Source organism: Epinephelus fuscoguttatus, linkage group LG3, assembly GCF_011397635.1.
Source record: "Epinephelus fuscoguttatus linkage group LG3, E.fuscoguttatus.final_Chr_v1".
Lineage (NCBI taxonomy): Eukaryota > Metazoa > Chordata > Actinopteri > Perciformes > Serranidae > Epinephelus > Epinephelus fuscoguttatus.
This window is the reverse complement of record NC_064754.1, coordinates 43,136,135-43,162,218: the sequence shown is the minus strand read 5'-3', so window position 1 is coordinate 43,162,218 and position 26,084 is coordinate 43,136,135. Positions and strand designations below refer to the sequence as shown.

The 26,084-nt window shown below is 38.8% G+C and overlaps 2 protein-coding genes across 2 annotated transcripts in view; both read left to right on the top strand.

The window, feature by feature from the left end:
* Positions 1–30: 30 nt before the first annotated feature.
* On the top strand, positions 31–8,911 carry LOC125885766 (nicotinate-nucleotide pyrophosphorylase [carboxylating]-like). The gene is made up of 6 exons (XM_049571531.1): positions 31–196; positions 1,616–1,693; positions 2,299–2,552; positions 5,042–5,352; positions 7,183–7,314; positions 7,414–8,911. Exons 3-6 carry the CDS (start codon positions 2,300–2,302, stop codon positions 7,621–7,623), a joined length of 906 nt encoding a protein of 301 aa, XP_049427488.1. The 5' UTR covers positions 31–196; positions 1,616–1,693; position 2,299; the 3' UTR covers positions 7,624–8,911.
* Positions 8,912–12,162: 3,251 nt separating this feature from the next.
* The window catches only part of zmp:0000001082 (integrin alpha-D), a 29,541-nt gene continuing 15,619 nt past the window's right edge, over positions 12,163–26,084 (top strand). Inside the window, exons 1-15 of the mRNA XM_049571269.1 lie at positions 12,163–12,294; positions 17,628–17,745; positions 18,085–18,176; positions 18,318–18,400; positions 18,505–18,619; positions 18,758–18,888; positions 18,990–19,132; positions 19,360–19,510; positions 19,887–20,022; positions 20,141–20,214; positions 20,985–21,102; positions 21,921–22,063; positions 24,145–24,291; positions 24,409–24,606; positions 25,024–25,154. Of these exons, the coding sequence (XP_049427226.1) occupies positions 12,246–12,294; positions 17,628–17,745; positions 18,085–18,176; positions 18,318–18,400; positions 18,505–18,619; positions 18,758–18,888; positions 18,990–19,132; positions 19,360–19,510; positions 19,887–20,022; positions 20,141–20,214; positions 20,985–21,102; positions 21,921–22,063; positions 24,145–24,291; positions 24,409–24,606; positions 25,024–25,154 (1,829 nt within the window). The 5' untranslated portion in view covers positions 12,163–12,245. The remainder of the gene's footprint in view (positions 12,295–17,627; positions 17,746–18,084; positions 18,177–18,317; positions 18,401–18,504; positions 18,620–18,757; positions 18,889–18,989; positions 19,133–19,359; positions 19,511–19,886; positions 20,023–20,140; positions 20,215–20,984; positions 21,103–21,920; positions 22,064–24,144; positions 24,292–24,408; positions 24,607–25,023; positions 25,155–26,084) is intronic.

Genomic DNA, 26,084 nt, shown 5'->3' with positions numbered 1-26,084 from the left:
TGAAATAATATCCTCAGTGAAGGCAAACAGAGCTTCGAAACGAAATAATCACAGGGCTATAGGAGCCAGCACCTTTCTAACCCTTTATAAATGATGCCATAGACTATTAGCATGTGAGACTGAACCATTAAAGGCTCCCACTGTCTGATGTGAAGCCTTAGTTTTGAGAATACGACAGCAAGCATGTGTATTCAAGGTACATTTGCTTTTCCATATGGAGTCAGTGGGTTATCAATATGTTTGACACACAAAATCATACATAGTAGAACGCCTGCCAAATGCAAGCCTGTCAGTACCTTGAACTTGTGCTCTGCAATTCAGTCATTTTTGAAACACCTTTTCTTACATTGTAGCCTGCTGCATTATAATGGACTGTTCTTTACTAATCAGAGGAGGGGGCTGGCCGGGGTGTGACTTTGATTTTGTTTGTTTGGTTGTTTGTTTTATCACCCACCTTAAAGCGACAAATGTTTTTCCTTGAGCCTCCTTGAGTGACTGGCAGAAAGTGCACGACACTACTCCCTCTACCACAAACCACCATTAGTGGTAAGGTTTTTAAAACATTCCCTTTGGTGTTTGAAGGTTAAAAATTAAAAGTTGAAGACGAAAGAGCTGGGAAAAAAAGCCTTGGTTTTTCACTCTTGACGGGCATGCTGGTTAGTTAGTGCACACAGTTTTTGTTTTTTGCCAAATTTTAAATGAGATGCAGAATAAAGGGATTTTGATGAAACATCACTATTTTGAACTTATATTTGTTTTTGTTGTTGTTTCCTGATGGAAACATTTGTCAGACATAATGTGTCCAAAGACTGTCTGAAATTTGGAAATCCAACAATAATTTCAGTTTTTACAGTTACTGGCTATGATAAATAATTTATTTTGAAAAACAAAAAAGTAACTTGTAAAGATAAAAAAAAGTGAAGTAGTGAAAGAAAACATGCATGTTTCCCTCCCCTTATTGCACCACACCCTCCCCCCTCATAAATAACAAACAGTCCCTAAACTGCACCTACCATACACCATGTAACCTAGATTTAATGTGAAATATGCAACTTTTTGCCTTGAGGCAGTGAGTGAGGTGCAAGTCTGCCCACTTTGCTGGGCATGTCTCCATCTAGCACTGCCCATCCCAAAGGGCTTTTACCATACAATGAGTGCTACCCTGAGGCTGAGATAGCCAGTGTTCAGAAAGTCACCATAGATGATTAGGGGGAGCAGTCTGTCATAGTAAAAACAATGCTGATGTTCACTGCAGGTTGAGTTGTTTCATTGCTTCTCACCATGTTTGATGTTGCAAAAACTTTCCTGTTAGCTGCTGCTGTCCACCACACCCTTGGGGCACGCATTGGGAGCATAAGAGGCCCAAAAATGACTTGACTACTGATGTAAAGCCTGCTTTAGTGAACAGTTGGGTATCGGCGTGTATGCCACAGATAAAAACAAACATGCAGTATACCCCAGTCATCACAAATTCGTAATTCAAAAGCGTTAGTCTTTAGTCATTAGTCTTAAACAATCAATGTAAAGCCTATCATTAACTAAGAGCTAACTCGTAGATAGCTGGTAAACATTCCAGCATGGACATAGGGTCAAATTCCATGTTATATTGTTCTAGTGGCTGTGTGTGCTCAGCGCTACAACTCTGCATTCCAACCAAAAGTGATCAACAGGAAAAGGAGAGCCACTGATGGAAGTAAGTAGCCTAAATATCTCATTTGCATTTATTTGTGTAGTTCTAATCTTGGACTAGACAACTATGAACTTGTCCACATGTGACAGAATATGCTGCGTTTGTCATAATTCCCTATATACTAGCTGTCTACCTAGTTGAAGCTTATGGTACAGCACTGACTTCTTCAGTGGAACCACACTGTTTTCTAGTGCAGGTTGGACTGAAAGAATGATCAAAGTAAAGCATATACAGTAGACATACAGTGTAGAATAATGTAATGGGAAGATCCACCACTGGTCTTTAGATATTTCTTGAAGTTGCCCTTTGTGTCTTCACCCCTATGATGTTTTTGTAGCTGCAACTCAGGCAAGTCTGTCACAGTCTAACATCTGCTTTGGTGATCTTGCAGTTGTGGCTTTGCTACAACTCCACTGTCATTGAGTAAGAGGAACAATGTTAATCTATCATCAGACTTTCAAACTGTGATGTATAGTACATACTTATCAGGGCCCAGGATTTTATTGTGAGACAAAAAAAGTTATTTCCCTTTGTTATCTGTTTTCAGTTTCCACTTTCATGTCAAGTGGAACAACAAGTTACAAATTTCCTCCTTTCCCACGTTTTAGAATGGCTCTGCCCTCACACATAGCAGCCCACTCAATCCCACCTCACACTCTGACCCGGCTGGCACGAGAGTGGCTGACAGAGGATACACCAAACTTTGACCTGGCGGGAGTGTGTGTGGGGTCACAGGAGGTTGAGGCGAGGTTGCTATGTAAAACACCACACAGCATCCTGGCAGGGAGCCCCTTCTTTACAGCAGTGTTCGCTGAGGTCGGCTGTACCGTGGACTGGATTTATCAGGAGGGAGCTGAGATCGGTAGGCATTGCACACTGTCTTCCAAAGCACCACAATATTAGTTTAGACAGACAGTTATTGGATGAACTTCTTTTCCACAGTAGGTGCATACTTAGTACAAACAAGTAATACATACCAAATTATGCAAATATTAAACAAAGAGACAAGACATAGATTGGGGCACCACAAATCAGGATTTCTTGTAAAAATAAGAGGAGCTTATGTATTTAAAGCTGTAGACACCAAGTTCTTGCTCTGCACATGGTTAGTCAATCCTCAACAGGTCCAGAAGGCAGTAGGATAAAGTGCTGGTAGAGTGGATGATCTGAGTCATGTGTGATCATGAGTGCTCTGCAGTCACGGATGAGATGGCACAATGAGATGAGGTGATTGTGAAATACTGATGAACTGCTTTTATAAATCCTGAGAGGGGAGACTAGTTTGGTCGCCCATGCAGTTACAAAAAAAAACAAAAGACACACAAGTCAGACAGCTCACATCAGACTGCATATGAAAGATATACTACCACTACAGTACGTACTAAAAATCACAAACTAACACATTTTCCATGAGGTCATTAGTGTAGCAGAAGCCAATCAAGCCATTAAATGACCAAATTACCACCTCTTGGTTGTATGGCTCTGCGAACCATTGAAGTTGCAGTTACAATTTACATCCATGTCTGTGAAAACGTGGATGCTTCACACACATTTTCAACTCAGCAGCTAAGAAGATATTTACAATCAGCACAGTTTCAAGGTGGACACCCAAAATTAGTGTCACCAATTCAGTATCTGACCATATGTCTCTTCTTCTGGTTCTGAGATATGATCTTGAGCAGTGGCTATAAAAGTGTTTTTGCAGTTACCAAATGTGCTTTACATTAAAAAAAACGTATGAAAAAAACAGAGCATTCACGTATGTCATGCAATGGCATAACAATGAAAATATCATATATTAATACAAAGCCATAACACCTAAACACACACTCACATTACTGTTAGGTCTGAGAACACAGTTCACACATGCACACATGGCATGCACACACACACACACACACACACACACACACACACACACACACAGAACACTAACACAAAATATGCCTGAGAAAACAGGAAGATTTTAAGCTTAGCTTTAAATGTAGATACAGTTCTTATAGATCACAGGTCATTATGCAGAGCATATTGAGGGAAGGTCCGCAGTAACTTACACCATTAGCAGCCTCTGATCTTATTCTGGGTACAACCAGAAAGCCACTGTCTGAAGACCTGAGAGGTCTGAGCGGGGGTGGAGTCAGTGAGCAGACCAGAAATATACTGAGGAGCTGAACCATGTAGTGGTTTTCAGGCCAATACAGGAACATTTTTAAGTCTGAAAAATAATACTAATGATGTCGTCAGGCTTATCTGAAAAAGGGCTTGGAAACTTTTCACACTTCATTATTCTAGCCCAGGGTTATCCTTTCAAACTAAACCTCTATTAGCTGGTGGTTAAACGTCAGCTGGAACACATAACTCATGTTAACTTTTTAAAATTATATTGTTTACTTAGACCAGTTTCACATTGGCTAATTTTAGCACCAGGTTAAGTCCATTTCCAGGGGATAACCCTGCAAACTGAGGGCCAACCCTGCTCTGGAGCAGGGCCAGCCAGCTCTAGGCTAAAGCTGGGGTTAGCTCACTTGTCCTTTTTCGCCCCAGGCTAACATCTACCTTAGCCTGGGGCTAAGTGCACTGTGAAAAGCCTGTAAGTTTGCGTTAAAAACTTAAAGTTGGAGTCGAAAAGTCTTGGACATATACCAGGCACACAGAGTTTAACAAAAGATGCATTATGGGAATTCATCCTAAAAGTCAGGTTATCCCTTTTCTTTTAAAAAAGAAAAAAAAATCTGTCTCATGTGAGTCTCCCAACTTAATTGTGCTGTATGTGACTGTGAAGAAAGATAGGTCATTATTGAGTCTCATTCCCAGGTCTTCAGATATCAACACAATCTCATTCTTACACTTTGGGCTGGTAGTTCGGCCCAACTACAAACCCAAAGTATTGGTGTTTGACAACCTGGGAATGAGACTCAATAATGAACTATTTTTCAGAACTACATGCAACACTTTTAATGAAAGTGTTATAGAAAATAGCTGGAGTGCCCTTTAATAAATTCCATTATTGGTTGTAACCCCACTCACTGCAGCATGAAACACGGCTGCTCATCTCTGATTACACCTCAGTTCAAAAGAGCTTAGTTTCCTGAGGAAAAATAAACTGGACTCTGCCCTTTTCAAAAGCAGCAGTAACATTTTCTTACTAGTTTAATTTCACACAACAAAAACCCCTAGATACAAAAACAAAAACTGCTGACTTCTGGTGTGAATTAGAGATGCATCTGTTTCCTTGTTTGCACTGGCTACGAGCGGCTCCTCAAATTTGATGATCCTGGTTTTAGTCAAAATCTCTGAACTCTTTATATGAGCACTGTCAATCATCCAAAAGACTTAATCTCACCTCCACAGGTCCCGATGCCATCACACTGACTGCTGTGGTGAGAGGCCCAGCAAGGTGCCTCCTCCTTGGGGAAAGGCCAGCTCTCAACTGCCTGGCCCGGGCCTCAGGTATTGCCACCCGCTGTTCTAAGCTCCAGGCAATGGCAACAGCGGGAGGCTGGCATGGAGAAGTGGCTGGCACACGCAAGACCACCCCGGGCTTCCGTCTGGTGGAAAAGTATGCCATGCTGGTTGGCAATGTGTCCATGCACAGACAGGACCTGAGTTCAATGATGATGCTGAAGGACAACCACATCTGGGCATCAGGAAGTATCACACAGGTGAGCAGTTGCAACATAGATCCAGTTAAAATGGCTCTTACAATGCATGTTCGAGAAAATGTTAAAAAAAAAAAAAAGGACATAATCATTTTAATTTAATAGCCTACATAATTGCAAACTTTACTGAAAACATCATGTTGAAATATAAACATCACTCTGTTTATAGCATTAAAATATTTTACCTTTAAAATTAGGTTTTTGAATTAATGTGGTTTTAATTATCCTCCTTTTATGTGCAAGTTCAAAAACTTGGTTTAGTAGTTTGGAGGTATTGCCTTGAGGTGAATGTCAGCATGCTAACAAATGTTTAGCATATCATGTTTACCTTGTTCACTGTCATAGTTTAGCTTTAGAACAGCTAATTAGCACTAAACACACAAAGTGCAGCAGAGGCTGACAGGGACGTGAACTGGGTCATGTTACCAACCCAGTTTCAGGATAAATGGGGTTAGGGTCTTCATTTTGGGTTGTTTTCTGATGCAGAGGGAATAATGACCCAAATACTGGGTCACACTGTGGCTGGTTTGATTTAAAATAGTAGCCTACATTTTTTGTGTGTGATTGGTGACCCAGTGGTTTTTATACTTAGGAGCACTGGATAAATTTGAGTTCAGTGCTAGATTGACGCAGTACTGGGTATCATCACCACAGGTGGATTCTGAGACAAGGGCCCCTGGGCACAGATATGCAAAGGGCACCACCACCCCTCCTACTCAGGAGCAAGACATACAGTGGTTGTGGTAGTTTTATGTCATTTTGTAGTAAGGTTGTGTCTCCTTCTGGTTGTTTTGTATAGTTTTTTAAGTTGTTTATGTCTCTTTGACGTAATTTTCTGTCATTTTATGGTAGTTTTGGGTTGTTTCATAGTCAGTTTGTGTCACCTTCTGGTTTTGTGTTGTTTTGTAGTTGTTTGGGTCTCTTTGTGGTAAGTTTTTGTCTTTTTGTTGTAATTGTATGTCTTTTTCGGTAGTTTTTGTCATTTTGTGTCCCCTTCTGGTTGTTTTGTTCTCTTTGTAGTCATTTAGTGTCTCTGTGTGGCTGTTTTGCTGTTTTTTCTGTTGTTGTTGTTTGGTTTTTTAGTTATTTTGTAACCTCTTGCAGTTCCTTGCAGCAGGGGGGCCTGTGCCTGGTAGGCCTGTTTAGTAATCCTTCCATGGGTAACATGATTGACTCGTACTGGGCTAAAATTGACCCGCTATTTTTTGGTGTGTAGTTATTTGGTCCTACACCAATGTATTGAACAAACTGAAATTTTGACCCAATGATGCCTTCTCTGTAGACGATGACTGTCTGTACATGAAAGACAATCCATCCCACCAAGTGAACATCAGACATAAATAATAAAAATTATTATTGCATAATAAAAACTACATTCAAGCTGATCACATTCAAACGTGGATCTGAAATCTAAAATTTGTAATCAGATGCGTTTAAATGTCCACTTATAGATAAATGCCCACTCATGTGCAATCTTTAGTTTTTAGTATTTACAAATTCTGATTGTGTTAACTACAATACAATATAAAACCAATCCATTCAAATGACTGCATTAAAAATTAAACATTGCCAACATTTATTTTATAGAATATTATTTTTGATCAAACCATTCTACCAAAAGTAATAAATATTTTTTTTTTTTAGAATTGAATGTTCAACCTTCAGTAAAATACTTACCACGTAAGAATAACTGTCATATACCTTTTTTTTTCTTTTTCTTTTTTTAAAGAAGTTTGTTTTTTGTAAATGTTGCAAACACACAATGTCTGACAGGTGAGACTTAACAATCTCTCATAAGTTAAGGTGCGTTCACAACACCTATTTGTTTTCTAGGCTGTGAAAGCTGCCAGATCAGTGTGTGGCTTCAGCAGTAAGATTGAGGTGGAGTGCCGCTTTATAGAGGAGGGCAGAGAGGCGGCCAGGGCTGGAGCAGACATCGTTATGCTGGACAACTTCAAAACTCAGGTTAAGAATATTAAACTAACATGAGTCCTGGTTACTTCTCATTTTCATTATCCTGGTTTCTACTCACCAACACTTAACCTACACTGTCTCTCACTGTAGGAGCTCCATGCTGCAGCTCAGGCACTGAAGGAGGAGTTCCCAGCACTACTGATAGAAGCCAGTGGAGGAGTGACTCCAGAGAACTTAGCTATGTATTTCTCCCCACATGTGGACATCATTTCCCTGGGCTGCATAACACAGGGTTGCCCAGTTGTGGATTTTTCTCTCAAGGTTCAGAAGCCTGTTGTGCAGTCAAGCCTCCAAGAATGAGGACCTCCTCAAATAGGATGTGCACTGATTGAATGAGAAAATGAAGCAACATTTTGTTCTGAATAGATGAGACTTTTTAGTGTGTACGTTTATTTCCTGTAACAACATTACAGTAGTCTACTGTTGCTCAAGCTTGAGAAATAGTTCACATCCTGTTTGCTCACTGTGTCATCAGTCATTTGATGAGGATAAAAGGAAAACAGAAATGAGGCTGGACTCACTTCTCTGCTGGGGCCATGTAGACAGAAAAACAATTTCATTTAGTTCTTGAAATACAAAACATGCAGAGCTGAATTGTCATAGAGGAACAGCAGCCACAAGTTGAAACTAATCAACAGAGATAACAACAACATACAGATTAAAAGGAAAACTTAAAAAAAGGCTGATATATAGATCAGCTTAGGCAAACTATAATATGGCCCAGTATGTAGAAGGGTTGGTATACCTAAACATTTTTATTCTCACTTCATTCTCACTTCTCATTTTCTAACTCGTGGTGTCTCGCCATTCAGCTTGTTTTGTTTTACAATGGAGGTGAATGGTGCTTCAAGTATTGAAAACATTTTAAGTGCAACACTTCTGTTCAGAGACAATGTCCTGATAATTTGTAGAGTTAAAAATCTCAACATATTCTCACTCAAAGTATGTTGTGTCATGTGATTAGTTTAAAGGGGGTCTATTATGCTAATCTCCAGGTTCATATTTGTATTTTGTGTTTCTACTTGATCATGTTTACTAGCTTTAATTTTCAAGAAGCATTTTATTTTCCTCATACTCTCTGTCATAGAACATTTGTATTCACCCTCTGTCTAAGGCACTGCATTTTAGAGCCTGTCTCTTTAAGTCCCCCTCCCGAAAAAGCCCAGTTTGCTCTAACCAGTCAGCCTTTCTGGTACTTCTGTATCTGCGCTCTCTGCGTCTCTGAAACATCATTGCAACCGGGAACTGACTAACAGAGTAAACCAAAACCTTTACAACCAGGCATGTTCCAGCAGGAATATGATCCAAAATTTGGAAGACCACATCAGCATCCATGATTACAACTATTCTTGATGTTAGCATGTAGCTACATGTAGCAGTGTACTTGCAGCTGGACAATGACTAATAAAGTATGGTGGCACCTCCTACTGTAAAACATCACCAGTAAACGCTTCTAAATTAAAATTGTCACAACCAGACATGTTCCAGGGAGAAAACATCAGCAACCATGATTATATGCTTCCCTAATGTTAGCATGTACCTACTTGTAGCAATGTACTTGCAGCCGGGGAATGACTTTAACAGAGAATAGCCGCACTTGAAAAGTACCGTGTAAAGTCTTCACAACTGGACATGCTCCATGATTGTGCTCCGAAACTGCAGAGAAATTAAAAACATCAGCAACCAGGATTACAGTATTCCCTGACATCAGAATGTAGCTACATGTAGCAGTGTAGGCTATGTTAGGTAAACACTTGCAGTAGTGCCTGGAGCAGATGTCCATATGAAAATAGTCTCAAGCTTGTCTTGAAAGTAGAATCCTTGCTGAGTATTCAGAACAGTCTGAAACCTGAGGCTTTTGCTAATGGGTTACTTTTACAAACATTTACCTCATTATTTGAAACTTTGGCCACATTTAATGAGAACATCTGACATTGTAACGCCATATATATGACAGACATATATGAAAGAAAATAAGGAAATGCATAATGGGTCCTCTTAAAAAAGCAAAGGTACATTTTAAAAAAAAACACCTACTTTTCTGGCCAATCTGGGTGCCAGAGAACCTTGCTGCAATACAACATTGATATATCTTATGAAGTTGATTTGCTAGTAAACAGTTGCCTATTTACACTTCTGGCAAACAGAGCAACATTAGCATTAATTTGTCGTCATGTTTTTGTCTCCCTGATAATGTAAGACCATGTCTACTCTCCTTTTCTCCCAACACCAACTCCTGAGAGAAATGTCTGTCCACTTTAATAGGTGCACCTGTATTCTAATGCAGTGTGGTAAATATAAGTCATAGTTAGAGTTAGAGTTGGACTACATTATACTGAAAGCTGTTTCTAATAGTATATTGTCCACTCTAGAGGGTATGATATTAGAAATAAGTCCAAGATAAAACTAGAACTGCAAGCAGTTATGAACGGGGGCCAAGCCTCCCTGCGCAACTCGGCCCCCGGGTGTCGCGGAGCCCTTGGAGGTCGGCCCGACCAAACATCACTAAGCTTTATGGCTGGCCTCAGGAGCGACTCTGCATCACGCTCACCAAATTTCATGCGAATCTGATCAACTCTCATGTCACTTGATGTTTCTCTGTTTATAGCGCCCCCTACCGGTTAATTTGTGGCAAATTTGGCCCAGAGCCTCTGGTTGACCTCTGAAACAAGTGACTTGAGTTTGATGTTGATAGCTTTTACTTTGACAAAAATATGCAACGGTATGTGTTTTTTAGCTAGCAGAAAAATTGTTTATTTATAAGTACCGCATTTTTTGGAGTAGCAAAATTCTTTTGATAACTTTTGATCAGGCCAGTCTGGAGATTGTATGTGTAAAGTTTTGTGCAGATGGAGCTTAAACGCTAGGAGGAGTTTGAAAAATTAGGTTTTTGATGTGTAGTGACTTACTAAGAGACATATGCAGTGGGAGTGGGCGTGGCCACGTGGATATAAAGTTTATGAAGATGTATTTTAAAATGTGGAAGTTACAGGCCAAAACGCGTTTGCCTTCATTATAGCGCCACCTAGTGGAGTAGCCACACAATTTTTGGTATGGGTGGTCTGTGTGCTATTCTATATATACCCTGTGAATTTCAAAGCCCTCAGTTTAAAAATAAATGTTTGTTGTTGATCTTGTAATAAGCCACGCTCACTTTGACCAGTCGTGATAAACTTCAGGTTATGGCCTCAGGAGTGACCCAGCATCATACTCACCAAATGTCGTACAAATCGGTGCTGCCATTTGAGAGATATAAATTTCCCATATTTGCAGCGCCCCCTAGTGGCCAACATTAGTCAAATTTGGCTCATACCCTCAGAGTCACATGCCAAGCAAGGATCTCGATCTCAGATTTATTGTTGTTAGCATTTATTTTGACTGAGATATGCAACAGTTCGCGTTTTTATAGGTAGCTAGCAAAATGTATTTGTTAATAATTTGTGCATATTTGTACCGAACAAAATTCTTTTGATAACTTAAGATCAGGTCCAGCTGACGACTGTCTGTACCAAGTTTCACGCTGATCGGACAAAATCCCAAGGAGGAGTTTAAAAAAGCAGGTTTTCCAGTTTTCATGATTTTGTGAAAAAAAATTAAGGCGGAAATGGGCGTGGCCCAGCCCAGGTGATTCAGCACTATTCAGGGAATCTGGGGATATGAGGCTGTTGAATGTGTGACATACAGTGTGGGAGTTATAGCCCAAAACGCGTTGACCTTGGTTATAGCGCCCCCTGCTGACGGACCTATGTCATTTTTTGCGTCTGAGGTACGTGCAGGGGTCTGGACCAACCCTCCAAATGGCACCACCCTCCCTTGCACGGTTTAGCCTGCAGCATCACTTTTACCAACGGAATAATAAAAATAGAGAAAAACTATAATAATAATAATAAAAAAAACCCGAACAAAAACAATAGGGTTCCCAGCACCGCTGGTCCTGGGAACTGCGTATGCTTGCATTTGCGGTTCCCAGGCCCCGCGGGCTTGGCCCCCTAATAAAATCAGTTTACAAAATATGTGTATAAAATTAGCTCCACCATGACAACATTTAAATGCTGCTCACACAATACATCATCATCAGTCATATTCCAATAATAATAAGCACATTTTACAGCTAAAACGTATGTGCTTCCACTTGTAAAAATCCAAGTTTTATGTGTAATGGAGTATTTTTATTCTGAAACATTGCTACTTTTACTTAACCAAAAGATTTCAATACATCTCCCACCACAGGAAGTGAACCTTCCTATTTTGCCATATGAGATGTTAGTTATTAGAGCAGTCTTGGGTTCTCACAAGTTCCTCATTTCGACATACAATTTAAATCTGTTTTATTGTGGTGTATACATGTTATTGGGCATAACCAAATGTGATCGAGGCTAATTTTAGCATGTTAAACCAATATGGCATGAACAAACAACACAACAAATATGAGGGAAAACATCTGGGTGAATTGCCACCAGTAAGCTTGAATCTGCATTTGATCATGTTGATTGTCTTCTTCCTTTATTCAGTGTGTCCTTTTGTCGACTCAGTAGACCGTCTAACCACAAAAATGTCTGCATGCTGAATGTGTGTTTACTCAAATGTTTGACTTATAATGAGACGCCTGTGCCATCAATACCTTTGATTCAGTTGTGAGAGCGGGGTGGGGCTGTCTTTTAATGACTGTCACTCCTTGTATACTCTAGTAACCCTTTTCCTTAAAAAATGTGTTTTTGAAAAAGTGCAGAATGAAGGCTTTTGGAATTACCAAAGAAAAGGGGAAGCATGAGGAAAAAGAAACATTTTACTGTGAGCAGAAGTGTCACAACCACCTGTTACGGAAACACCCTTGTTTAAAAAGCACACAGGAAGTATTGCAAAGTCACAAGTCTCAAGAAAAGCCAGCAGCACTGTTAGACCTGAGAAAGGCAATGTGAAAGATGTACGGGCAGCAGCGCATCTTCCTGCTCATCTTCATGGTGGCTGTTGGTAAGATCTAAAATTCTCTACATATTGAGAGGGATTTATGAGACAATATTTAGCTACAAAGATGAAGATGATTTATGTGTGATATGAAGTGATTTTATGGCTAAAACCCCTTAGTAATGTTAAAGCTCTTTTTTTTGTGTGTGTAAAACAACAAAAATGTTGATTTTTATGTAAAGTTTTAAAACCTGATAACGTGGGGGTTTTTCTTGAACGTTCATCATACAGATTTTATTGATCATATTCTAATTTTTAACTTTTTACCCTCAGTTTAATGCAAAGAAAGTGTGCTGAGTGCACAAGCTCAGGAAATCTTTTAGGGTGAGCCAGGATGGGTGGTTGACCACAAGTTAAGACTTTAACAACATAAACTTCATGAACAGTTTGAAGTGAAACTATTTCTTACAGAAGAAATCGTGCTACAGAAACTGAAAAGTTCTTGGGTTATCTACAGTAACCATGACATTGTTTTTAAGGAAACAAATTACTTTTGAGTTTGTATGTTTCCTTTTCTAAAATTCCTTAGAGCAACACACTGTAGAGTGCTGGCAGAAAAGAAAAAAAATCTGGGGTGGATATTTCAAAACTTAAGCACACAGAAACCTATTGATAGAATTAGTGATTTTTTTTCTTGTGATTTAGGTGACATGAATCTCTAACTCCGACTATATGTTGTAAATACTATACAGTAGCAGAGAGAGATGAATATACTGCAATTTTTTCAGGCATCAACTTTTTCTTTTTGGTCGCTTGCGGCCAGAAACACAGGCTGTGACACAAAGTCACCATATAAAGGTAATTCATGTTTGTCGTCCACCAATCGGAAGTTCAGCGGTTCGATCCCCGGCTCCTCCTGTCTGCATGTTGAAGTATCCTTGAGATACTGAACCCCAAGTTGTTCCCGATGGCTGTTCCATCGGTGTGTGAGTGTGTTAAAAACTGAGTAGCAGGTGGTAACTTATGGTAGCCTCTGCCACCAGTGTATGAGTAGTTGTGAATGGGTGAATGTGACCCATAGTGTCAAAAGCACTTTGAGTGGTCGGATGACTAGAAAGGCGCTATGCAAATGCAGGTCTTAGTACACATTCAGCAGATATGGAGCTGAATGAAATATCTGGCTCTTAACCTGCTAAATGCTCCATTATTATCTTCAGCTAGTTGTTAACTTTGTGTGTCATTTGTTGCCTGGCAGGCACTGTGGCATATTGTGGGTTTTCAGAGCTTGTTATCTAGAAACAGCTTCCTGTTATGGTAGGAGATAAACGCTGATGTGAGCAGTGAGCAGGGATAGGCATTATTTCTATTACTTGTATTTAAAATACGTTTTTCAATTACATTTGAGTATTTTTTTGGTCAAGGACTTTTTGAGTTATTCACGAAAAGCTCTGTGGACCGACCAACCAACCGACCAGCCAACAGACCGACAGAGTGACCTATAGAGCTGCGGGTCGCTGCTGAAAAGAAAAAGAAAAAAAAGTATTTTCTGTATTTGAAAATACGAAATACATGTATTTTATTTTGATACATTTTCTGTCACCAGTATTTTGTATTTTATTTTGATACATTTATTTGAGGGGTATTTTGCATTTTGTATCAAAATACATTTTGATGTAATTTTGCCCATCTCTGACTCCATCCAGAAATTCTTAGGTAGGCTAAAGCTCTGCTGAGCTGTCATTTAATGATGGCTGCTTTACAGGTCTGACATCAATGATATCACGTCCTGAGAGAGTAATAATTACCAAAGCTGCTGATAAAGGCAATGTTCACCACCAAGCCTTTTGCATGTTGTGCTGCTGCAGGAGGTGCACATGGAGACTCAAAATATTTTTCGGGACAACGCAAAAGTTTTGTGTGGGGGCACAAAAATTTATTTGGGAGGATGCAAAAGTATTCATCTTTACAAAATACAAAATAACCCTCAAATAAATGTATCAAAATAAAATACAAAATACTGGTGACAGAAAATGTATCAAATTAAAATACATGTATTTTGTATTTTCAAATACAGAAAATACTTTTTTTCTTTTTCTTTTTAGCAGTGACCCACAGCTCTATAGGTCACTCTGTCGGTCGGTTGGTCGGTCGGTCCACAAAGCTTTTCGTGAATAACTCAAAAAGTCCTTGACCGAAAATGCTCAAAATTTGCAACTAGAGACTATGAGTAACTATACCAGAAAAAGTGCCCACGATTCGTCCATAGGTGGCGCTATACTAACCCGATTCAAGTCTTTTTGTGAATAACTCAAAAAGTCCTTGACCAAAAATGCTCAACATTTACATGCTGCAATTAAAGACCACAAGTAACTATGCCAGAAAGAACAACCATGATTCATCCATTAATGGCGTGATAGTAGCAAATTTGGTTGCAGCTATTGCAAATGTACGCTTGTTTTCTCACAATTTGGTATAGCAGAGTATTCAGGTTTGGGCTATAGGATATACACAAAGCTCTGGTGAACCCCACAAAAAGGCAGTCCCACAGAACTAACAAAGTGTAACTAAGAAAAGCCATTAATCAACAAATAAAATATTCACAGACACTGTGATAATAACATATGAATAGCATTAGGCCTATGTGTACTATAAAAGTCATATAAATAAAAACTTCAAGCTCTGCACAGAAAAATGAATAAAAATAAATGGTTAATGAATACAAAAGTGAACAGGTAGGCTAACTTAACAACAGTGAGTAGCCTATACATGTCTCTCTTTTGTTGGCCAGTGGGATGGTAGTAGGGTTAGGGTTAGGCTATTTTGGTTCTTTTCTTTTTGTTTGCTGTTTAACTTTTTCAAATGAAAAAGAGAGAAAAAAGCTAGGGACATAGGCTACCCTAAAATATCATTTATTGTTTCAGATTTAGATTCAGACAACTTTATTGATCCCACGTGAGGCAATTCATTTGTAGCATACTCATCCCAAGCATCAACCAAACAACATACAATTCCCTATGTTATGCACAGTCCAGTAAAAGAGACCACTAGGTCACTGAAGGGCACACTGCATGGCCCAAGTTTAAAAAAACATATAGACCTAGATAAAAATATATTTAAAAAAGTAAAAAATATTGTTACATCCAATATTATAAGAATATGTAGGCTATTATTTTTGTTTTTTGATTCATGGAGAAAGTATTTTGAGTATTTTAAATACAAAATTACTCCACTCAAAGTATTTTGTTACAAATTACATTTGCTTTTTATCGGCCTTATCAAATACAAATTACAAAATACTCAAATGTAATTGAAGTACATATTTTAAATACAAGAATAGAAATACTGCCCATCCCTGGATTGTGTCATACACGTCACCACAAATCTGTTCTCTTAGAATTATTGCTGTCATACTCCATCTGTCTTTGGGTGGGTCAAAATATTTTCTGGGAGTATGCAGAAGTTTTGCAAGGGAACGTAGAAGTTTCTCTGGAGAATGCAAAATTATTTACCTTTTTTCCCAACCTTCTATTTTTTTTTCTTCCCATCATTTAAAAAAAAAAAAAAATTCTATCTTTGTTTTTATCTCCTCCATGGCCGCTTAAGGATTTTGTGTTCTCCACATGCAAAAACATCAATACAGAAAATACAAAATATAAGAAAACAGAATCACTGCGGGTCATACACAACAATAGAAGTTCCAGGGGACACTAAATGATGATTGCAGTATCCACAGAGACTTATTTTGTCTTAACTCAGTTGTGGGCTGTGTGTGAATGTGTTGTCAGAGTGATGAATGAGTTTGTCAATTTGCTTGTGTTTTAATTAATTAATTAAGACATGTGTTGTATAAAGTCTTAAGGAATATATTTAATTCGGATGTTGACTGGGGTTGATTTGGACCATAGGCTGTGAAACTAATAGACTGCCGTGACCTCACCCATTGGTTTGTGGACTTCCGTTTTGAAACCTCAAATTCGGTAGGCTATTATGGCAATCGCTGTCTTGGCTTTTTGGAGCTGGCACTGAGAGGAGAAAGGGGGAGATCTGTCCGAGAAGCTGAGGACAGTATTGCCAGACAGCCTGTCACCTAAAGTGGCCTGCCCTTAATTATGTGTAACTTTAAGCTTTAATAAAATGTAAACAGGTGAATAGTATAAAATTCACCCCCTGTACAGTTGTCACGTAAGGGGAAATGAGCTAAAGAGACCAAAATCATTTTTGTACCAGGCTGTAACCATGTTTATTTCTGCTGTTAAGTAGGGCATTTTAACATGGGGGTTTGTGGAGACTGACTGGTTTCTGTAGCCAGCCTCAAGTGGCCGTTCAAAGAACTAGAGTTTTTGGCAAGTGTATGTTGGCTTCACTTTTCAGCCCTGGAGGTTGCTGCTGGATTTGGACCTGATCTGTCCATTAGTGGATATATCAATTTCTTTCCATTCTTGAGGATTTATTAATATGGGACTGATTACCCAAAAAGCCTAGAATGGAAAATTTGGTTTTATTGATGTTTTTTTTTATTTCTAGGTAGTTAGAGCCTGAAAAAAAAATGAAATTAGACGAATAAATCATTTTAAAAGACTGCACTTAAAAAAAAATAGTGGAGACTCCTCTCACCCCTTAAAGGCAGAAAATGGTGTAGTCCACCCTTGCACTAGGATTTGTCACTGCCATGTCTTTCAAGAAAGGAAAACCAGGGTACAAAAAAAGGAAAGAAAGAACAGACAGGGGAAGAAGACAAACTGACTTTGTAAAATAAATAAATAAATAAATAAAATTCCAAAGGTGTATGAGAGAGTCTTTGGGCAGAGGGTCCACAGAGACTGTGCATGCATAGGACCTAGAATTTGGTGCTACACCCCTGAGTCAAACCATGCCACCAGGTACACAAAAGCACACAAAGTACTCAGACAAGTATGTGAACAATGGCGCTCTTCTTGCAGCCACTTTTTGTGTGGTACAAAACTACTATGCAAAAAGCAGGAGTTAATACATAAATAAAAATATGCAAGTATTCACAACATAAACATGGGACTAATAAAAAAAACATTTTCAACAGATGTGCTTTGGTATTCTCTAATGCATTAGATACTTTGTCTTTATTTGAAATGTATTCTACTGATCAGAACTTCTTGCAAAGTATTCTTAGATGTGACAAGTGGGTTTTGCAGACCTAAACAATAAATAGTAAATCAGTGTATTCCTAATTATCATGAACAACTGTAGTGACAAATGCTTGGCAGGGCTAGATTACTAACCAATCTTTAAAATATCTCATATTTTCTAAAACAGCAATATTATTTCTCAAATTCAGATTTTTTATTAGTAACCATTTCAAGCAGTTGCCACCTTCTCATGATTAAGGCTCACAAAATGTCTTTTTTTTTTCTCACAAATTGCAGCCATCACTATTTCTCTGGCTTTCAACATTGATCTGATAAATCCTGATGTCTATAGTGGTAAACAAAAAGATTTCTTTGGATACAAAGTGCTTCAATACAATTCTGACACGACCAAAGGGTAAGTTTGCATTTGCCACTTCTGTTGATATGTAGTGTTGCTGTAATACTCCGAGTGACTCATGAAGTTGAATTGCTTGCATTCTATCAGCCATGCTTAATTTCCTTTGGTGTAGTTGAAAGAAAGCTCAGGTTTGCTTTATAAGAAGCTTCTGTGAAGGGTGATAACACTTTGTGGTTATCACTTTGAATGATACTGCATCCTGTGACTATTCTTCCTGTTCCACCTCAAAGAGGTTTTATTAACACATTGCCTATAATAGAAAAATGTTTTTTCCTCTCAGTTAAAACTATGCTGTTCATGTCAGTCTTTGTCACTAAAATGGTTATCCTTCTACAGGATAATTGTTACTGCACCGCTGCAGCAAAACGGATCAGGGGGAATATGCAAACTTGAACCAAACCAACCCATGAATTGCTTCAACTCCAAAGGTATATTACCTGTGGTTATCAAAGTCAAAATCATACAATGAGCCATACAAATAAAAACAGAAGAGGTACAGTTTCCAACAATGCAGAAACATGAAGAACCTTTTCTTTTTTAGAAGCACTAATCAAATGTTATTGCTGCAGAAATTTCTCAGACAAACACAAAAATACCAGTCAAGCACCTTGGCCTGTCAGTAGCTGAAGATTTCAAACGCTCCGAATTTACAGTAAGAATCACAAAGCTCATTTATTTGGATAGAATTACAGATTCTCCGTGACAGAGCAAAACAAAACGATGAATAAATTCTTATGCCTCATGTATCTGATCTAGGTTTGCAGTCCAAGTGTAGTCCATGAATGTTATGAGAACTCCTATGTGAACAGCGTGTGCTACAAGCTCACAGATCATCTCCAGGAAATCTCTCATTTCACACCTGCTTTCCAAGGTAAAAGACACAAAGACAGTATATATCTCAAACTCTGTGGTTGTAACATCATGTTTCTCCTGCAGTAAAATATTATTCTTATTGTGTTTGTCCTGACTAAATATTCTTTACAAAGTTTAACTCTGTATATTTTTTCAGAATGCACAAAAAAGACAGTGGACCTCGTTTTTCTGTTTGACGGATCAAAGAGTATGACCGAAAATGAGTTCAGCAAAAACAAAAATTTCATAGAAGATATAATGAACAACCTTAAGAACTCATCCATCAAGGTCACTGTACTACTGCAATGTTAAAGTCTTCATAGTATTTAACTGTTAAGTTGTAAACACATTATGTTAAATACTGTATGATGTTGTGTGTCTGTTTTTAGTTTGCAGCAGTTCAGTTCTCCACACAGTACCAAAAAGTGTTTGACTTCAATGACTATCAAAAGGGTACTCATCTCCTTAAACTGAAGAACGAACGCCAAATGAAGAGTCTCACCAACACACACAGAGCCCTCACATTTGTGCTGTGAGTTCAGTTACATTACACAAACAGTCCTTAAACTCTAACAACTGAATAACATTAAAAAAAAAAAAACCTATTGAAAACACACCTAATAACAGGAATTTGCACACTACAACTATACAATTATGAGCATATTATTAGTTGAAGTACAAAATGTTAATGTCTTCATATTTATAGGTGAAGCTTTATCATTCTAAGGATTAAAACTGTTGCCTTTACATTTGTTTCAGGAAAGAAATCTTGGAAAGTCCAGATGCCGGTGCTTCTCCTGATGCTACCAAAGTTCTGGTTATGATCACAGATGGAGATCCCAGCGATGGAGATGTGTCTGGGATTTTAAAAGAATATAATGACAAAAACATAATTCGGTTTGTCATTGTGGTAAGTTATGATTTGATATGTCTCAATACTCTTTCTTATTTGTCCAATAGATACATCTCTGTTGATAGGTATATTTCTTCAGCTAAAACAATCACAAGTGGTATGCCTCAGGGCTCAGTTCTTAGAACTGTTCTGTTCACCACCATGCAGATGATACACAGTAATCCTTCTCAGAGGAGAAGCCCCAACACAAAATAAAAACAAATGATTTTGACAGCAAAGAAATATTTTGTAGATACGTAATGATGTAACAGTTGTTAAAAAGCTCAACTTGTACGGATTCCAGTTTTATGTTTAATATTGTGCAAAACTGTGTTATCTTACTGACATCAGCCTCAAACATACTTCAGAATTTCAAGCAGTATTCTGGTTTCAGGTCAAAGGTGCTACGCTGGACAAATTTGAAGAAATTGCTTCAAAACCGAGAGAAAAATATGCATTCAAAATTGAGGAATATGATGGACTCACAACAATTCTGGAAAACTTTCAAAAAAAGATCTTTAGTATGGAAGGTGATGTTGAATTTTGTTTTTCCCCTTTTTGTACAATAATGCTGTAGCAAAAATTGATTTGATCTTCCTGGTGTACCCCAGTAACAGCACCATAAACTGCTTATGTCTTTACGTTTAGGCACCAAAGAGGCTCAGGCAGGAGACATGACTGATGAAATGTCTCAGAGTGGATTCAGTGCTGTCTTCTATAATGTAAGTAAAGTCAAAGAGAAATAATGTTCCAAAGTTAGAGTAATTTTTTGCAAGGGAAAAACAGCATGGCCATTTTCACAGAGGTCCCTTGACCTCTCACCTCAAGATATCTGAATGAAAATGTGTCCTGTCGGTACCCACTAGTCTCCCCTTTACACACATGTCCACTTTATGTTAGTTCCATACAGTTTGGGCACAAACTATGCACTTTTGTGCATGCAATGTTTATTACAGATTACAAGTTGACAAATAGTGCTGAGTTGCATTTCAAATTAATCATCAGATTTCCAGCTTCCAGAGATGCGAGGGGCAGACAGCATGTTGTCTGTTCTGTGGGCTGCCTTGTTGAGTACAGAAACATTCGGTCTGTAATGTGTACCAAACCAAAGGCATCATATTAAATGGTTCAAAACATTTAATATGATTGCTTAGCTAGTGTCCCCCTAATTGGGGGACACTAGCTAAGCAGCGTACTTTGGCTCCTGGGAGTTTGACCAGGTGGACAGTGAATTTGTACTATAATTGGGCATATACACCATTTGGCAGATGCCAGTGGTAATAAAACTGTGTGGTGTTGTTTTCAACTTGACTGACTTGTTTGTTGGAGAGGAAATCTCTTTTATTTTTGGATGTCTGTTCATGATTTCCTCTCTGCTGCCTCACTGGATCAACCAGCCACAATCTGACTATTGATCTGTCTCCTCTCAACATAACTACTGTCGGTAGCTCCACTCCTCTCTGTGCTCTGACCTGCATATTTCTCTCAACAGGAGAGACTGATTCTGGGTTCAGTGGGATCTAACAGCTGGCGTGGTTCTCTTCAAGACATTCATGGAGAAGACAAAACACAAATTGAGGATCCACTCATGGAGATGGACTCCTACATGGGTACTGAACATCAGGATATTTCTTTCTTTTCAGATGATCTGCCTCTTTACTAAAAATGTTTTTTGGCTTGAGATACTGATATTCTACTTTATTTAAGGTGATGTTTGGGAAAAAAACATGGGTTCAATTAAAGTTGATTCAATTAAATTTTATTATAAAGCCCAATATCACAATTTGCCTCAGGGGGCTTTACAACAAATGACACTACCCCCCAAAAAAACCTTTAACGGGGGGAAGAAAAAATGGTAAAAAACCTCGGGAAGAGCAACTGAGGAGGGATCCCTCTTCCAGGATGGAAAGGCGTGCAATAGATGTTGTACAGAATAGATCAACATCATAAATTTGCAGTAATCCGTATAACAAAATGACACATAAAGAGAGACAGAGATGGGGAGAGAAACTGAGACAGAGACAGAAATTGAGACTGAGAGAGACATCTAGGGCAAGCAGTAATGACGATAGCTACAATAACAATAATTTTAGTAATAATATTATAATAATAATAACAGTAATTGTGGTAGTATATGTTGTAAGTATATTTTAATATATGATAGTATTTGTATGTGTGTTAAAAATGGCTTTGTACTGTAAATGAAGCAAATACATGAGATCATGAACTAAGTGAGTGCATATCTACAGTCCTTCATAAAAAGACACAATAGCTTTGTGTTTCTTAAAAATTAACACGATTAACATTAACACTTTCTAACCCGCATTTTAACACAAAAAATGTAAAATCTTAACGTATTTGATGTGAATGAACATTTATGAGATGGTGTGTGTGTGTGTGTGTGTGTGTGTGTGTGTGTGTGTTGCAGGATACTCTATATCTGTTGGAAAGAAGAATAACGCTGCTCTGTATTTCACGGGTGCACCACGATTTAACCACACAGGACAGATCATTCTTTTCAGACAAAATGGCAAGAAGTGGTACGCAGCACAAAAGATTGAAGGGAAACAGGTTAGTGAAACATCTGATTTATCATACATATTCCAAACAGAATTTGTTTGTTGTTTGCTTTCAAGGTGGTATGTCCACCATCTTTGTTATTCCAGCATTAGAGCCAGTGTCTATTTTTAGGACATTTCTCTACCTTGTACCTAAAGAGCAGGAGCCTGTCCAACAGACAGGTTTATGTTTTACCTTTGAGATAACCTTGCTCAGTAACCAAGAAACCCCTTCACACTTACATTATATCCACTGTTAGAAGACTTCAGCTTTAACCTTGCAAAGTTGTTCAGAAAACCAAATTAATGTTTCTTGGACCAGGCTGCTGGGCCCTGATTGTGTTTTTGCAGATCTGTTTTGTACATGAAACAACAATTTAAATGCAACACTTTTTTGGTTCCCATTTTCAAAGGTTTGAGGTAAATATCTAAGACTTTTTTTTCTATGCATTCAATAATTACATCAAATATTCTCTCTCAAATTTTGGTCACAACTTTGCTAAAATCCGTGTTATTGAGCTCTTATTTTCCAAGATAATCCATCCACCTCACAGGTGTGGCATACCAAGATGCTGATTAAACAGCATCATTACACACAGGTGTGCCTTGGGATGGTCACAAAAAAAAGACACTCCAAAATGTGCATCTTCACCTTGAAAAAAGACATTTATTTGGATATCGCATAACTAAGTGCTACAAAAATACAGATTTGGGTTCCAGATACCCCAAAGAATCAGTCAGTATCTGGTGTGACACCATTTGCCTCAAACAGTGTGACACATCTCCTCCATATAGAGTTGATTAGGTTGTTGAGTGTGTCCTGTGGAATGTTGGCCCACTCCTTTTTAGTGGCTGTGTCAAGTTGCTGGCTAGTGGCAGGAATTGGAGCACACTGTTGTACATGCTGTTACAGAGCATCCCAAACATGCTCAGTGGGTGACATGTCTGTTGAAAATGCAGGCCATGCAACAACTGGGATGTTTTCAGCTTCCAGGAATTGTGTAGAAATCCTTGCAACATGGGGCCATGCATTATCATGCTGCAACAAAAGGCTGTGGTGGCATTAGTATTAGAGTTAGTAAACTGTTTGCCCGCGCAATGCCATACTCTCCGTCTGCCATCTGCCTGGTACTGTGTAAACTGAGGTTTATTTGTGAAGAGAACACTTCTGCAAAGGACCAGACACCATTGACCATGAGCATTTACCCACTCAAGCTGGTTACAATGACGAACTGCAGTCAAATCAAGACCCTGCTGAGGATGATGAGCATGCAGTTGAGCTTCCCTAAGATGGTCTCTGAAGGTTTGTGCAGAAATTCTTCGGTTGTGCAAACCATTTGTTGCATCAGCTGTTCAAGTGGCTGGTCTCAGTGTCAGGTGTGGAGGTCCTGAGCTGGTGTGGTTATATGTGGTCTGTGGTTGTGTGGCTGGTTGGATGTACTGTCAAATTCACAGGAACAACATTGGAGACGGCCTATAGTAGTGAAATGAACATTCAGTTCACATACCAGCTCTGGTGAACATTCCTGCAGTCATCATGCCAATAGCACACTCCTTCAAAACATACCAATCTGTATAATTGTGTTGAGTGACCAAACTGCACATTGTAGAGTGACACACCTGTGTAATAATCATGCTATTTAATCAGCATCTTGATGTGCCACACCTGACAGGTAGATGGATTATCCTGGAAAAAGAGGAGGGCTCTCTAACACTGTTTTTAACAAATTTGAACAATTAAGTCTTTTGTGCACATAAAACTCTTATATCTTTAACTTAAACTTGTGAAAAATAGAAGCAAAAACAAGTGTTGAATTTGAATTTCTGTTCAGTATAAAATGCATTAGAGATGCAAAACACTGCATGTTGCACCTTTTGAAGAACATGCAAGGGCACATAATTTTTTCTGCAGTTGCAGAAAGGAAACCAGAACACTTCCTTTAGACTGGCACCTAGTTTAATTTTAAGAAACTGAAAGAGTTGTTCAAAGCATAGCAATGTTAATCCTAACTTTACTTCTATACATGTAGGTTTTTCACAAATGATTAAGGGATGTTCTTCTCTAACTCAGATGATATAAACTCTCCTCTCCAGATTGGTTCCTACTTTGGTGCAGAGCTGTGCTCAGTAGATGTCAACTCAGACGGTGACACTGATTTCCTGCTGGTGGGAGCTCCACTGTTTTACCAGCCTCAAGAGAAGAAAGAAGGCCAGATTGTCATCTACACACTGACTAATGAGGTGGGCTGGGAAAAAGGCTCAGATTTAATGAAGTGTTTAAGCTTTTGTGATGTTACTAGGAGCTAAACAAAACATTTATTCTCTTAATTAACAAAGATATGTTCTCATGTCCCACAGATGCAACTGAACAGTGAATGGAATGTGACTGCATCATTCTTGGGGAGATTTGGCACAACCATATCCAGTCTCGCAGATCTAAATGGAGATGGACTCAGAGACGTTGCTGTTGGAGCCCCCCTTGAGGACAATAACAGCGGGGCTGTGTACATCTACCTTGGTGACAGACAAAGAGGGATACGCGATACGTTCAGCCAGGTGAGACAGAGAAAACCTGGCACATTATATTTTTGATTTTGTTTAGTTGAATTTTTGGGGAAAAAAGGTAGTTGGAACATGAAACAGCAACAGATCAGGTGAGGTTCACTATGCTGGCAGAGGGTGAAAAAATATATTTCCACATCAGTCAGTCTCTCCCTTGTTTATTCAACATCATCAGGGTTAGGCAAATGTGTTTCTTTGCCAATACATCAGACTAAAACTGATTTTTGAATAAAACTAAAAAGCCATCCTTGGAATGACATTACTTTTGTAGGGGATAAGATTATCAGCAGGATTTATCAATGATTTTGGTATTTACTTTTAAAAACTGTATCTGTCTCATCCTGGGCATCTGTCAAAATAACTAAACACTTAGCATCTGACGTTTAGTTGTTCAATCTCTTGTTATTCCAGAGAATCATGGGACAGAAAATATATCCTGGACTGAGATTCTTTGGACAGTCAATTGATGGGGACATTGACCTTGGAGAAGACGGACTCCCAGATATTGTGGTTGGATCACAGGGCAATGCTCTTGTCTTAAGGTATGGATACTGGATAAGTTGTCCACTATAGGGAAGATCAGCGGTTCAATCCCCAGCTCCTCCAGTCTACATGTCGAAGTATTCTTGGGCAAGATACTGAACCCCATATTACTCCTGCTGGCTGTTCCATTGGTGTGTGGAGTGAGTGGAGTGGTTACTGAGGAGCAGGTCGCACCACACACTGTGTATGTGTGTGTGTGTGTGTGTGAATGGGTTAATGTTACATGTAGTATAAAAGCGCTTTGAGTGGTCGGAAGAGTAGAAAGGCATTATACCAATGCAGTCCATTTACCATATCCTATGAATTAGCACCCAATGAATGATGTTACATCCTTAATGTTCAGTTATGTAATTAACATAAAGTTATAGAGGTTAGGTATAGGAAAAGAAACATGGTGAGGATGTCCCTTAAAATGAATCAGTTCAATCAGAAGTTCACACGATTCCGAACAGATGTCTCCAAGTCCTAGAGGAAAGTCTGGGTTTTTGTGATCCATCCACCACCCAAACCTGCCTCCTTACAAGACCGCTCAGGACTGCTTCCTTGTTCAGGCTTGTCAGTGCATTGGTCCAATTTGGTCTTACTCCGAAGTCGTCAAAATCCAGCGCTTGGGCACTAACTTCTGGCATCAGACACAGAAGAAACACATTGTCGGAGAATCAACCAAGCGCTATGCGACAATCTACAAAGCTGATCAATCATCATGTACTGTGTATGGTTCATGATGAGTGTCTAAATGAAGTGACCCACTGCCTATATAAAATGATTCAATGGATGAGTCCAAAGTCACAATTCAAAGGCATGGACTGGTGTCTTGTTTGCCCATCCTTTATGCATTAGAATACAAGTATCCACCTTATTCCTAGCCCCCATGATACCCTGTGTGAATTATGGGTGGGAGTCAGGTGTTTCCCAATGGTAATGGTATG